The following is a 15,892-nucleotide window of genomic DNA, read 5'->3' as shown; positions in this document are numbered from 1 at the left end:
TTAGCAACCACCCAAAACACCACAGCAACAGCTTAGCAACACCCACATAGCAACACACTAACAGCATACACATCTTAGCAACCTTATACTAATGCCTTAGCAACAACCACAGAAAATGGATAGCAACACCGTGGTGACCACCCAACAGCTCTAAGCACCCAGAACACCCTAGAAACCACATAGTAACACACTAACAGCCACTCAGAATATCTTAGTAATGTTGTACCAATGCCCTAGCAACCACCCATAACAGCCTAGTAAACACATAGCAACACCCTGGCAACCATTCAGATCAAGAACACCCTAGCAACAGTTTAGCAACCCCCAGGAACCACCTAGAGCACCTTAGAAACCAAGGAGCACACTAACACTCTAACTGTCATTTAGAATCTCTTATAGCAACCTTATACCAATGCCCTAGAAACCACCCAGAACATCCTGGCAAACACATAGCAACACCCTGGCAACCATTCAGAACAAGATCCCCCTAGCAACAGCTTAGTAACCCCCTAGGAACCACACAGAACACCCTAGCAACAGCTTAAATGGCATTTATATTTATTCATTAAACAAATGCTTTTATAAAAAAAAATACATTTTACTTATTTTAATTTTAATAATTATAATTAATAAAAAATTTAAGAATTTAAGCTATCTTTATTCATTTTTAAATAAATTGTTTTAATTTACTAATTGTATGCTATTAATAGATTTGTAAAGAAAATATGCTGTTTGCCAGTGCAAAACTGTTTTTGGTTGCCAGGGTGTTGCTATGCGGACTTCTGGGTGGTTGCTAGGGATTGGTGCAAGGTTGTTAAGATGTGTCCGTTAGTGCATTGCTATGGTGTTTGGGTGGTTGCCAAACGGTTGCTAGGGTGTACTAGGTGGTTGGTAATATGTTGCTACGGTGTTCTGGGTGGTTCTTAGTGGGTATTAATAGTAACAAGTGCTTTAAAACAAGTGTTTTGGCCTCTGACCCCAATCTTACTGCATGTTATCAGTCTTAAGTTGAACTATGTTCCTCCTTAACACACACATGAAGACAGCAGACAGTGAGTGAGAGAGAGAGAGAGAGCGAGAGCGAGAGAGAGACATAGAGAGGGAGGGAGGGAGTCAGTGTTAGTAGAGTGCAGACAGAAGACAGGCGCTAAAGGAGGCTGTCGGATAGAAACACCACGATCATGAGTCAGAAACACACTGCAGTATAGAAACACACACTGAGGAGCAAACAACAGCAGGACGGCGACTGAAGGAGTCTGTGTTTGAATCTGTGAGACAGACAGAGAGAGAGAGAGAGAGAGAGAGAGAGAGAGAAAGAGAGGCTGCTGTCTCTTGGTCTTCTCCCCGTCGGCGTGAGGTTGTGGCAGGCATGGCGTCGGAGCCCGGCACCCAGTCCAGAGTGATGTTTCAGACCAAAGCGGAGGAGCCTGCCCAACGCAAACTGGGCAAACTGACGGTCAAATACAACCGCAAAGACCTCCAGAGGAGGCTGGACATCGAGGAGTGGATCGACGGGCAGCTGCACCTGCTGTACGACTGCGAGGTAAGACAGATCCAGAGAGACAGACGCTCTGAGACGCATTACAGCACGATCAGACCCAAGAAAATAATGCTTCTCCTAAAACTCCTCATGAGACCTCAACGAGTCACTAGTTATCATCCTATGACATGAATATGGAGCAGCTCAGATCATTTGAGGAGAAATGAGGTCATATTGAGATCTCTGACTTTTGTTTTGAGAGACATCTCTTTTTCTCTGGAGAAACATCTGAGAAGCAGGAGATGTTAGTAAATATCTCTATTTAATCTCAGGAGGAACAACTGAGGGAAGTCGGTTGAAGGTTTCTTAGAGGAGATACATTATTTTACCATGGTACCACCACTGTATGCACTAAATGTGGTCATGTCTTGTTTGATCATATAAGTCAGTTTGAACTGTGAAATTGAGTAGGAACATTATGATAATTGTAGATTAATATTTTAACAATTAATATTTATTTCACTGTTTGAGTCATTCTTCAACCCTATCAGAGATCTGCCATCCCATTTATAAGACTTTATTCTATGAAGAGCCAAGAGAGTTAAAGGCTTAAAGCTTCAGAAATGTGTTGAAATCTTCCTTCTTGTGCAGTTTTTCACGTACATTCATTCATTTAGCAGATGCTTTAATCCAAATCGATTTACAAATGAGGAACATCACAAGCACTAGTTTTTCTGTATAGATTGACTGGCTCTGTATGAGCAGTGCTGAATGTCTCAGTGCCTTTATATGAACCACTACTGCTGGCATCTAACATGATGTGGATTAACACAGAAAATAATTTCGACTGAAAAAAAAACAAGCACAAATCTATAGTAATGCATTCATAACTGACGTCTACAAGGCAAGACAATGCACCGATAAATAAACAAAACTAGAATTAAATATATATATATATATATATATTAGTGCTGTCAAACAATCGCATTCCAAAATAAAAGTTTTTGTTTACGTAATATATGTATGTGTGCTGTGCATATTTATTATTTATAATATAAATTATATGAATATATATATATACACATGTAAATACAATACAAAACAACATATGTGTGTGTATTTATATAGTAAATATACACAGAACACACATATATAATGCAAACAAAAACTTTTATTTTGCATGAGATTAATCGCGATTAATAGTTTGAAAGCACTTTTATATATATATATATATATATATATATATATATATATATATATATATATATATATATATATAGATTAGATAGATATATAGATATACACACATACACACACACACACACACACATATATATATATATAAATGCAAATCAGAATATATGTTGTTTACACCTAAATATATGTATAATATATATTTTTTTTTTATTAAGACAGTATGCCTATAGCCTGTATGTAATGCACATATTGTACTATATTAATTATTATAAGTGATAATCACTACTCATGCTTTACATTTATACATTCAGACTTATAGCTATATATTCAGATTTACCTCTATATATTCACACTACATGTATTCACAGGAACTGTCATCTGATTAAAAAAAAAAAAAAAAAAAAAAAAAAAAAAGTAGGTTATGTAGGGTCATGTAGGTTAAGTTCTGTTGAACCCAGAACATTGCTTAAAGCGTGCACAGATCAGACTCTAATCAGCATCCAGCTGACGTCATGATTGACGAGTCACGGACATCTGGAGACGTGCAACATCTGCCGCGTTACATCAGAGAGACTGTATCCGCTGCATCCGCTGCATCCTGTGCTGCCATGGCAACAGGATTCTGGCTGGTTCAGCATGATGGGATGTGTGTGTGATCGCACTTGACATTTACTCGAATGCGCTGAGGATACAGTGACATTAGAGGAGGGAAGGTGGTGATATTTGAACAGATCGAGTTGTTTTTCCTCCACGTTCCCTCTGTGAGATCCAGACGCCCACATGTGCTGATTATAACCCACAGGCCGCTGACTGACAGCTGCTCTAATGCCAATCTCACCCAACACCACACGCAACAAACACCTGAAATCTGCAATCCTAATCCTAGCCTGTTTTGCATGCACCTTTACGGTTGAGAGACTCGCACTAAATATAATAATTGTATATAACGTCCACTCCGACCTGCGATAACGAGCGTTTCTGTGCCATAATTATCTTTTGGCTTTTAAAGTTTTATTGTTCATCAGCTGGAAAAATCATTCTGAAAGTGATTCCAATTTTAGCATCATATACTTTATTTCAGTAGTTTTTTAAAAAGTTTGTTATTGCTATAGTTGTGGACATAAGGATTATTTAACTTTATAGTTATAGTTATCATTATAGTCATCATCCTTGGTGTGAAAAGGCTTTATATTAAACCAGATCAAACCAAAGCTGAGTGTATTTTTGCACTTTATGGAAAGCAAAACTAAAAACAGCATTTCTAATACAGCAAAGTGAGATTTCTGGTTAGACAAACACATCTATGTCCAAAACAGATAATATATGTTTTAGGACTAATTTACATTATTGCATCTGGCAGATGCTTTTATCTAAAAACTACCTACATTGCATCCATGAGATTCTCTGGAAACTGAACTTGGCCATGCTCTACAGGAATAATTAGTCATTTACTCTCTGGTGTAACTGAGGAGTTAATTTGTCATAACTGAACCTACAGCATTTCAGTTCCCATCTTAACCCACCCTGATAACATGCTGAACTGCACCATGGGCTTTTCTGATATGATATCTTGCATATGACAGCTGTACACTGGTGGAAAGCTGTCTTACATTATACCAGAAAAATACAGGTAGTTCCTGTAACTCAAAAAATAGAGCATGATGCAAGGCAATGCATGAGTTGAAAAACAAAATGTAATGCATGAATGTAAGTTACGGTATCAAGGAACCAGTATTAATTTCTCATTGCTTCAGTATCAGAAATGAAAGATTTCCTATGCATTTTTACCTTTATTATTGTATTTTTCTTGCAATCGTATAAAAACACACAGTGGGTCGTGCAACTGCATTAAATATCTCAAGAAACAAATACTTCATATGAACATTTAAGTCTGAAATGAATATAATTCAACATCAAAAGAGAGCTGTAAATAAAGCAAGATATCAAACACTGTTAGAATATATGTGAACTACGTCACTGATTATTTAGCTCTCTATTGTTTACTGTAACTTTAGATTTGAATGTAATTGCTGTTTCAGGTTTTTGAGTTGTTGGAGAGTTGAGTGTTTTATTAATATTTATTTCATCAACCTCCGAAACAGTGAGTTACAGGTCACTAAACCCATCACCAGACTAGACTAGAATAGAAGAGAGTATGCCAGATGTTAGATTACAGATTACAAGAACAGAGGAAATCATTTCTGCCTCCACATTTGAAATATCCGGCTCACCTAGCAGTCGTGGTTAATATCTGACCCCGACCTGTTACTATTAAACTCAAGGACACGTGGGACATTCAAGCATTCAGCGGTGCAGATCTTTCAGCATGGTGTGTGTGTGAGAGAGGGACAGTGTTGAAGGTAGTGGCAGATGTCCAGCATCGGTGTGTGTGTTTACTCTACTGTAGCCGTCAGATGACACAGCACTGAATGATTCCTGATAAACACGCATGTACTGTACAGAAGAACTGCTTTACACATATCTTTCTCTTCTGGGATTTTTTAAGGGGATTTAAATGGAGCAGGCTTTGAGGGGAAGGCGTCTGTTGTGTCCTAAATACATGTTAAAGCAGCTCTATTTAAAGAACACACTTTCGTGTTTACTGTGGTATACTCTTGTGCATTTCACTGATGTAATCCATCTGAAGATATACGCTTAAGACAAGACACACCAGGTGAATACTCAAAAAAATATAACTAATAGACATCTCCATACTTCTTCAGTTGACTGATTACATTAAGAGTAGCAAACATTTTTCTTGCATTAGAAGTTTTTTTAAAATGTTATGTTTAAAGATGCAAATGAGGCGTTACCTAATTAAATATACACACATTTCCAAAAAATAAATCTAAACATTCACTGGAAAAAATGATTCATTGAATATATAAATTTTTTTAAGGTAAGTGATTGCAATCAATGTATTTTAGCTGCATTTAAATAAACAAATTTAGTTGGCTGACTTCCAACGTTTTCTTTAAATGTAGATAAAAATTGCTTGCAACCACTTACCTTAAAGAAATGTAGTATCATTTTTTTCCCAGTGTTGGATAAAGCCAGGTTTGAAATAAAAAATCCCTCTATAAAAAACCCTTCATATTTTAGATAGGAATTAAACTCTATTTGGTGCATGTAAGTGCTGCTGAAAGCATGAAAACTTATTTTGAGAGAATGGCCTTAAAAGATATATCTCGTAATTAAAATCTACAGACACAAATAGATAAAGTGCAATAATAAAATCAGTGTAAATATGAACGACCCCTTCTGTAAAAACCTTCAGAATATAGATTTTGGTGTAAGTGCTCCTGAAGTGGAGATAAATCTCTTTAAAGATATGCATTATAATTGAAATCTACTGAAGCCAGGAGATAAAAAGTGCAACAAAATAAACACTTGAAAGTGTATTTTGGATGTTTTCTTTTCACTATTCTAAAATAATATGTTATGGACAGCCAAATAACCCAACATTTCTAAATTGACCAGAATGAAAAATGTTTTACATGTAGTGTCTTGCCTAAGATAGTATTATTCATAAGATTATATTGGCATATTACATGCTCCTGGTTAGTTTCTGGCTCTTTTAAAGCAGCAGAATATACGGCACATGGTTTCTAAAGTTGAGCTCTCTGTGGTTTGGGAGTGGCGTTTTGGTGATGATGATGAATATTTGATGGGCCGGCGGAAGGGTTTCACTCTGGCTTCTCTGACGCTTCCGTGTGGAAGCCTGTAACAGTCCGGCCCCTGTGTCAACAGCTGCATTATTCATGAGCATCTCTAATATATGCGTGACCTCACTGGATCCTGCAGTTACTCTGCCCAACCCTGACTTCAAATAATGCGTTTTTGGTTTTGTTAACATGACATAGTTGAATATGAGTTGAGGTTCAAGAATATGTTTCAAAGGATAAATGAGATGTTCGCAGTGGGTTGCTCTTTGTTCTAAGCCCTTAGATAATAGGTGTTTTCTTACTGTCTGGAGCACACACACTACAAGACAAGACAGCACACACACACACACACACACGTTGGTTTTTGACTCTCCATAGGCGTAATGGTTTTTATACTGAACAAACTGTGTGTGCTATTGCCCTACACCAACCCTACACCTAAACTTAGCCCTCACAGGAGACTTTGTGCATTTTTACAATTTCAAAAAAACACCATTTAGTATGTTTTTTAAGCCTTTTGAATTACAGGGACATAGGCAGTGTCCTCATAAATCACCTTCATATTGTAATACCTCTGTCATACCCATGTCATTATACAAATTTGTGTCCTCATAAACCACATAAACATGCACACACACACACACACACACACACACACACAAACACACACACACACACACACACACACACACACACATGTTGGTTTTGCTATAGCTAAACACGCCCACACACACACACAAACAAACACACTGTAAGGCTCCACCCATCCGGCCCAAGGAAGGTCTCCGGTGGTGGATGAAGGTTTCCTGCGTGCTCGGTCTTTCCAGTGTGCACAGTTCTTCAATTTTAATTAAACTTTAATCTGACTCCATTTTATCATTTAATCTGACTCCATTTCTTTATGACCTCGTATTTAACTTGAAATACAAATTGATTGCTTGTCCGTTTCTAATTTATTATTCTGATATTTGATTATTCTAGTTAACTCTTGACTTTATATTTACTCGTTCATTCGGTTGCTCATGTCTTTAACAAGGATGCAACGTAATCTACTAGAGTCAATAATTACAGAGTAAAACAGAATAAGGTCAAATGTAACAATTTATTATCAGTCAGGTAAATACTGTATGTATTATTTCAATTCCACAGCAATTCAAAGAGATCAAATCATATCAATACAAAACATCGAATTCTCAGAGATAAATCTATGAGTAAAGAATGCATACCTGACTTTATAGAAATACATAGTGTGAGCATTGAGACCCACACTACGGGCGTCTGGTTACAGAAATCGCCCCGATCCTTTTGCCACATTCTCTTTAAGTACTTCAGACCAGAATAAACATCCCCCAAACTCGAGACAGGAACTAACAATTGTAATTTGCAATTTAATCAAGTCGAGTTGGCACCTTTTGGGACAGAAGGTAATTTGCATGAAAACCATTAGGTGCGGTCCGCCCTCTACAGTATGCAAAATGTCTCTGAACTCTTAGGATTTGTATTACCTTTTAGTTTACTTCTTATAAGAATGAGACCATTATACCAGTCGCCCTGAGACAATTCAAATGATACCAAACATGACTGTAAATAACACTTGCATTAATGTAGAATATTACATTCTTCTATTGACCATTCTGAGTGAGTGAAGGATGGGGGAAGGAAGGAAGGGATGAAAAGGAACTGATGCATATGTGAGAGAGGCATTTTCTTGTATTCTCTCCCAGTGGGATGTGGAGACAGATGTCTGTATGTTAATGCACTGTGTGTGTGTGTTGTCCATCTCAGGAGTTCACAGTGTCTGAGATTCTGTAATCCTTACAACACACAAACACACACACACACACACACACAAAAACACACACACACACACACACACACACACACACACACACAAACACACACACACACACACACACACACACACGCGCACGCATTTGTTTTTGTGAAAAGTGGGCCATCCCATAGGCGTAATGGTTTTTATACTGTACAAACTGTATATTCTATTGCCCTACACCTAAACTTACCCCTCACAGGAGACTTTGCATTTCTACTTTCCCCCAAAAAAACTCACTCTGGATGATTTATAAGCGTTTTGAAAAGTGGAGACATGGGTCAATGTCCTGAAAAGTCACCTTCACCTTGTCATTATACAAATTTATCTCCTCATTTGTCACAAAAATGCGCGCACACACACTCTCTCACACACTCTCACGCACACACACACACACATTTTATTCCTAAAAACATAGTAAAAAAAAGAAAAGAAAAAAAAGAAAGAAAATTCTGGCTCTTGGCAATATTTTTCAATTTATATGAAAAAGAGATATCCAAAATCCCCACTATAAATACTTTCAGATCAACAAAATGTAACAAGAATTCTGAACCTGGCTTTATCTAACACTGGATAAAGCAATTTATTTTAGCTACATTTAAATCAAAAAATGTTGATGGTTGATGCATCAACTTAATGTACTTTATCTTTGCGTCTGCAGATTTCAGTTATAATACATATTTAAAGAGTATTTTCTCCACTTACAATACATGCACCACATTTTAGAGTGTTATTCCTATCTATATTCTGAAGGTTTCTACAAAAGGGTTTATATATCGTTCACCTGATTTTATCATTGCATTTGATCTATTTGAGTTAAAACACATATAAAGGCTGTTTTCTCAAGTTTGTTTCTCCACCTTAGCACCACTTATATATAGTCTAGTTTCTGAATGGTTTTTACTGAGGGGTTTGTTCATACATCATTTGACTAATTTTATACAATGTTATAATCCTAAAACCATGGTGAAATTTATATTTTTCTGATTTATGGAGTGATAAAAAAATAAATCCAAAATCAGATCACCCTCTGTAAAAAATAATTTAATAAGATTTAACTAAATGAAAGAATTCTGAACCTGGCTTTATCCAGCGTTGAAATGTCTGTATGCAGATGAGTGTATATTTAATTAGCTCTTGATATTCTCTGGGGTCAGTGATCCAATGCATCAGTGCTGCTGGAGAAGGTTTCCACATTATAAGTGAATGTAGCTTGCAGTATTTGTGTTTTGATGGCAGTGAGCCTGAGGCAGGAAACCCAGGAAGGAAGATCAGATTAGTAATGGATCCACATTAGAGATTCAGCGCCGCCTGACATCCGTGAAATCTCATTCAGACACAACACACTAACGCTTTACTGTGCCTCTAGTGCAATTATTAGCATAATTCACCTGATCTCTGACTCTATTTAATGAATGCAGACAGAGATCAGGAGCTGCCAAGCAGAAAAAAGACAAAGACCATAAAAGTAAAAAAAATAATAATGTCATACAGGTTTAGAATTACATGAGGTTGAGTAAATAAAGATAGAACATATTTTTATTTTTTGTATTTCAGTATGCAATGATATTTTAAATAGCGTTTATTTCTGATATTTTCAGCTTTCATTTGAATTTCACTTTAGTTTAAATTTTAGTCATTTTGTGCTTTTGTCATTTCGTTTTTTTCTATTTAGCTTTATTTTTATTTTAGTAGCATTTCAACTTATTTCAGTTAGTTGTCAAAGAAACATTGCTAATTTTCATGCAAGTATTTTTAAGTTTTTCATCGAATATTTGTTATTTCATTTCAGCTTTATATTAATGTGTGTAATATTTAAATTAGCTTTTAGTTTAGTTTTCATTTTGCATTTCATTTGAAGTTTTCATCGAATATAATTTATGTCATATCTGACATGTAATATGAAGGAATTTTCCATATTGATTTTATCATTTTATTTGAAGTTTTAGTATTTTTATAATGTGCTTTTGTCATTTTTATTACAAATATTCATGAATTAGCTTTCATTTGTTTTAATTTTAGTATTTCAGCTTATATTATTTTAATTAGTTGTCAAGGCAACACATTTTTAAGTTAAATTTTTTATTTATTCTATTTTTATTTTTTATTTTTCATGTCATATTTTTTTTTCTGTTTTAGTAATTTTGTTGTGCTTGTCATTTTTTTTTTGTTTTAAAAAATATATATTTAGCTTTAATTTGTTTATATTTCAGTTTTAGTTTTAGTAATAATACAGCACTTCAATTTATTTTTTTTCAGTTAGTTGTCAAGAAACATTTTATTTTGAAGTTTTTAATGTTTATGTTTTTCATCTAATATTTTTATCTTATATTATTTCAGCTTTATTTCAATGAACAAAAATGATTTTTAATAGTTTTAGTTGAAGTTAATAACGACACAGCTTTCAGGACATTGAGAATGGCTTCTAAATGGACACCATTCAGCATTTTGCCTCTATAAACATTAAGATGATATGCAACAAGCTGTTATGTGTGAACAAATGACAAGAATTACTACAACAATATAAAGTCAGCCTAACAGAAGCAGCAGCTGTAATAACTGCCCCGTGGGGTAATTAGCAGCTGCTAACACAGAGGTTCCTCTAATATTCATGCGAGCAGCAATTAGTGCGGCGAGTTTAAAGTCAATGCTGTGGTTTTTAATGCGGCGTCACTCTGGGGGTCATCATTTCTCTCATTGGTCTAATATGAGATGCTTTTAAGATCGGATGTCATTAAAACACTCCAGCAGAGACGCTTTGAGCTTCAAACTCAAAGACTATTAGCAACTGCAACATATAATCTTCCATATATGATATCTGACATAAATTATATTCACTCTAAGGAAAGTCTGTAAAAGTACGGCTCAATGTAATATGAAGGAATTGCTCATATAGATTTTTTACAGGTGTTTTACCTGTACTTTGAACTATACGCATTGTATTATGCAGTGAAGGAAATGTCCATAAATTTGGAAAATATACTGGTCATTCTTTTCCAGGACATTATCTGTTTTTCTATGGATTTTTATTATCAATTACTCACTGAACACAGTGGACTATCCACCATATCACAAAGAAATATGGTGTTAATATGGTGAAATATAGAATAATATATACATACACATACACACACATATATATATATATATATATATTGCAACCAGTGAAGCTCAATGAAATGTATTTTTGAAATTGAAAATATATTTAGTTTCAACCATCATATACCAAATGTATTTCAAAATCTATTCAAGTGGCAAGAAAATACATTTCCAATCAGTAGTAGCCTACAAAAAATAGTTGCCTACAAATAAGAAAAAGGTCAACAAATAAAGATAATCTTCAAATACTTTGAAATGTATTTAAAAATATTTATTTGGAAAATATTAATTTAATTTAATTTAATTTAATTTAATTTAATTTAATTTAATTTAATTTAATTTAATTTAATTTAATTTAATTTAATTTAATTGCCATATGGGCTATCATCCAGCCATTAGCATTAATGAAACGCTCATGAGAGTCAATGAATCATACTGTATGAATGCTTTATGGCATCCAGCCACCTAAAATCTTTATCACAGCTAGATTTTCTTCTAGACTTTAATAGCCTGACTCTTACTGCTATTGCATTTCCAACATCATTTCTCAGTTGGACACACTGCAGTTTGTAGTTTGATTGCATCAGCAATATCTCTGGACCAATATCTTTCGTAATTATTAATAGATTTGTTTTGCAATTAAAGGAGTGGTTGCATTATTAAATGCACAGTGTCTGGGTTACGAGTCATTGATTGTCTGTGCAGGAGGAGGAGATTCCTGAGCTGGAGATCGACATCGATGAACTTCTAGAGCTGACAGATGCAGAGCAGAGATCTCGACTGCATGTGCGTTCAGCTTCATCTCAATCATAACACCATACACATAACCAGTGCAAAAGTGCATCATGTGACTATAACTTTAGGATAAACATGTACAGATGTTGTATCTGCTGTTCTGTGTTTTAACAGGAGCTTTTGCAAGAATGTGGAAAACCAAAGGAGGTAAGAGAAAACTCAGACCTGGAAATAACCACAAACAGCACTAAAAATATTTAGGCCAAAATGTAAGATGTATGTATTTCAATGGCATATAAAATTTCCATCCATTTGGATTAAGTGATATTGCTTGAATATATATACAGTGGTGTGAAAAAGTGTTTGCCCCCTAAACCTAATACCTGGTTGGGCCACCCTTAGCAGCAACAACTGCAATCAAGTGTTTGTGATAACTTGCAATGAGTCTGTTACAGCGCTGTGGAGGAGTTTTGGCCCACTCATCTTGGCAGAATTGTTGTAATTCAGACACATTGGAGGGTTTGAGCATGAACCGCCTTTTTAAGGTCATGCCACAGCATCTCAATAGGATTCAGGTCAGGACTTTGACTAGGCCACTCCAAAGTGTTCATTTTGTTTTTCTTCGGCCATTCAGAGGTGGATTTGCTGGTGTGTTTTGGATCATTGTCCTGCTGCAGAACCCAAGTTCGCTTCAGCTTGAAGTCACCAACAGATGGCCGGACATTGTCCTTCAGGATTTTTTGGTAGACAGCTGAATTCATGGTTCATTTATCACAGCAAGTCTTCCAGGTCCTGAAGCAGCAAAACAGCCCCAGACCATCACACTACCACCACCATATTTTACTGTTGCTATGATGTTCTTTTTCTGAAATGCTGTATTACTTTTACGCCAGATGTAACGGGACACACACCTTCCAAAAAGTTCAGCTTTTGTCTCGTCAGTCCACAGAGTATTTTCCCAAAAGTCTTGGGGATCATCAAGATGTTTTCTGGCAAAACTGAGATTAGTCTTTATGTTCTTTTTGCTCAGCAGCGGTTTTCGTCTTGGAGCTCTGCCATGCAGGCCATTTTTGCCCCGTCTCTTTCTTATGGTGGAGTCATGAACACTGACCTTAACTGAGGCAAGTGAGGCCTGCAGTTCTTTAGATGTTGTTGTGGGGTCTTTTGTGACCTCTTGGACGAGTCGTCGCTGTGCTCTTGGGGTAATTTTGGTCGGGCGGCCACTCCTGGGAAGGTTCACCACTGCTCCATGTTTTGTGGATAATGGCTCTCACTGTGGTTCGCTGGAGTCCCAAAGCTTTAGAAATGGCTTTATAACCTTCTCCAGACTGATAGATCTCAATTACTTTCTTTCTCATTTGTTCCTGAATTTCTTTGGATCTCAACATGATCTGTAGTTTTTGAGGATCTTTTGGTCTACTTCACTTTGTTCTATTTAAGTGATTTCTTGATTGTGAACAGGTGTGGCGGGGGGGGGGGGGATTGGTATGTTTTTATGAAGGTTTTTTTAATGTTTTCCATTAAAAAAAAACCTTCATTTAAAAACGGCATGTTGTGTTTACTTGTGTTTTCACACCACTGTGTATATACACACACACACACACACACACATATACATATATATATATTAATTTAAGTTTTATTTATTTTTTTATTTTATTTTAATTTTAGTAATTTCCGTTTTTTATATATGTTTTATATTATTTATTTAGAATTATTTAGCTTTTTTTTCAGTTTTAGTCATTTTACTTAGCTTACTTTTATTTATTATAGCTTATTTTCACTTAGTTACCAATGGAACTTCTAACAAGGGAATTTCTATTTTTTCTATTATTTTATTTTTTAAGTTTTTCATTTAATAATTATATGTTTTATTTGATTTATTAAAGAGTATTAGAGTATGTCTTAATATTTGCTTTTATGTTTTCTATTTTCCGTTTTCATTTTAGTCATTTTGTTATATGCATTTCTCATCTTAGTTTTTGTAATTATTTATTTTGTATGGATATTATGAAGAAAATTCCCCTAAAAATCAGATGCACTGCAAAAAAATAATTAGGCCTAAATTTCAGATTTATGTATTTGGATTGTATATAAATTTTCCAACCATTTGTATTACACAGTTGTAACATAAACAAACCAATAAGCTTAATGTGATTCATATTTGGCAGTCATATATAAAAGATGTCTGCACAAAAAAAAAAAAATCATGTCATAGTCTATTAATAAATATTTGAACAATGTAATAAGTACATCAGTTTTTTTTTTTTTATGTAAAAGGCTTAAAATTTTAAATTTAATATAAAAGAAAGTGCATCTAACTTTTAATAGATAAACTTTGTTACATTACCATAGATGCTTTTAACGGCCAGTGTTTCATAATAAATGAAGCAAAACATTGTTTTTAAACTTTAACAGCACTCTAAACCGTAACCAGGATCTCTCTCTGACCGCAGGACTTTATCAACGGTCTGCTGTACCGGATGAAGGGACTGCGGAAGATGTCAGGATCTCTGAAGAAATAGTATTAGGTCAAAGGCTGGATTTTTCAAGATAATGTGAAGCACCCGGCCCCACCCCTGACCCCGCCCACAACAGCAAGCCCCGCCCCCTGTCTGTAGAGGTTGTGTCTGTCTGTGGATGTTTCTATAATTCACTGCACACATGGGTCAGTGACGGAAACTTCTAGAAACAGTGTTTTTGACCACTAATAATTCTGTAGTTTCTCCAGCATTGCAGATCAAATGTATTGCCTATTATGACTCAAATGAGATGCTTTTTTTTTTTTGACGTACATTTTGTTCCCTATTTATATATATTTTGTTCTGACAAGTGTTGTATGTAGTAATAAACAATTTCTTTTCAAGATTTTAGATGAAGAGCATAGATACAATTCGTGATAATAAATTCAGAATCTAGGATATCTTTCTTACATTTTGCCGTTGTCTGATTTCAATTTTACAATTTATTTACTACATGACATGTACTACATGCCAATTAATACCGTCTCATAAGTGCAGAATACTCCAGGTTAGAAAATGGTAAAATATTCATCTTTCATAACACTTATATACAATAACATATAACAAAAACACACACGTCAGCATGAAATGCATTGCATTGCATTAATTTATCCAGTATTTCACCTCATGCACATGCATGTCTGGTAAACCTGATGATATTTAGATGATCTGCACACCCAGCAACACTAATAAGGCGATTTACACACTTTACGGCTCAAATAACAAACATTTTACTGAAGACAAAATTATAAATTCTTCACATGTTTAATATAAATATGTTTGTTCGGTGATCAACAGCATGTCACAGATTCTGTCTATAACCCAGAATATTCTTTTAATGTATGTTTACATTTGATTAAAGCTTTTAAAGTACTTTAAATGATATGAATTTTTAAAGGAGATGGGGAAAACACAGTTTAACAAACATAAACTCCAGTGCGTGAGGCCAGTGAACTATAAAACACGCCAGTAAACAACAGCAAGGCTGGAGAAAGCAAAAGTGCATGGAGTGGTAATAAAGAGTAAAGATGGTTGTTGAAGGTTAGCTTTTATGCCACGTTTCTTGGTTTGGTCATTAACCTCAGCTGTTTTCTGTGATGATGATGATGAAGGTGTGACGATCATGTTCGCACAAACATTCAGAACTGCCCAGTGTTTTGAGAATAAACAGTAAAATGAAATAGAGGTGCAATGTTCAAAATAAAATAAATCAGGTATAATGTTCAAAATAAAATAAAATGCAGGTGTAATGCTCTAAATAAAGTAAAAAGTAATATAAAATAAAACAAAATACAGATGTAATGCTCTAAATATCATTAAATTAAATAAAAAGTAAAATAAAATACAGGTGCAATGCTTAAAA

At 35.0% G+C, this 15,892-nt stretch overlaps 1 protein-coding gene across 2 annotated transcripts; it reads left to right on the top strand.

Moving 5' to 3' along the window:
• Positions 1 to 918: 918 nt before the first annotated feature.
• On the top strand, positions 919 to 15,580 carry ppp1r14d (protein phosphatase 1 regulatory inhibitor subunit 14D). 2 transcript variants are annotated; one of them, XM_079386774.1, is made up of 4 exons: positions 919 to 1,543; positions 11,978 to 12,058; positions 12,182 to 12,214; positions 14,464 to 15,580. In XM_079386774.1, the coding sequence occupies exons 1-4, from the start codon at positions 1,370 to 1,372 to the stop codon at positions 14,530 to 14,532; spliced, it is 357 nt and encodes a 118-aa protein (XP_079242900.1). In that variant the 5' UTR covers positions 919 to 1,369; the 3' UTR covers positions 14,533 to 15,580. The 2 variants fall into 2 exon arrangements, with proteins under 2 accessions (XP_079242900.1, XP_079242899.1); XM_079386773.1 differs by having other exon boundaries at positions 1,055 to 1,543; positions 14,445 to 15,407.
• The last annotated feature ends 312 nt before the right edge of the window (positions 15,581 to 15,892 follow it).

The sequence above is a fragment of the Barbus barbus genome (genome assembly GCF_936440315.1).
Source record: "Barbus barbus genome assembly, chromosome: 30".
Taxonomy (NCBI): Eukaryota; Metazoa; Chordata; class Actinopteri; order Cypriniformes; family Cyprinidae; genus Barbus; species Barbus barbus.
The sequence above is the reverse complement of the archived record's forward strand: the minus strand, read 5'-3'. Positions and strand labels throughout refer to the sequence as shown.

Excerpts from the sequence above, each read along its gene's own strand:
- ppp1r14d (XM_079386773.1), top strand. The coding sequence starts at position 1,370 with ATGGCGTCGGAGCCCGGCACCCAGTCCAGAGTGATGTTTCAGACCAAA. Across the intron at positions 1,544-11,977 it reads ACCTGCTGTACGACTGCGAG|GAGGAGGAGATTCCTGAGCT; the intron begins GTAAGACAGATC and ends TTGTCTGTGCAG. Across the intron at positions 12,059-12,181 it reads AGCAGAGATCTCGACTGCAT|GAGCTTTTGCAAGAATGTGG; the intron begins GTGCGTTCAGCT and ends GTGTTTTAACAG.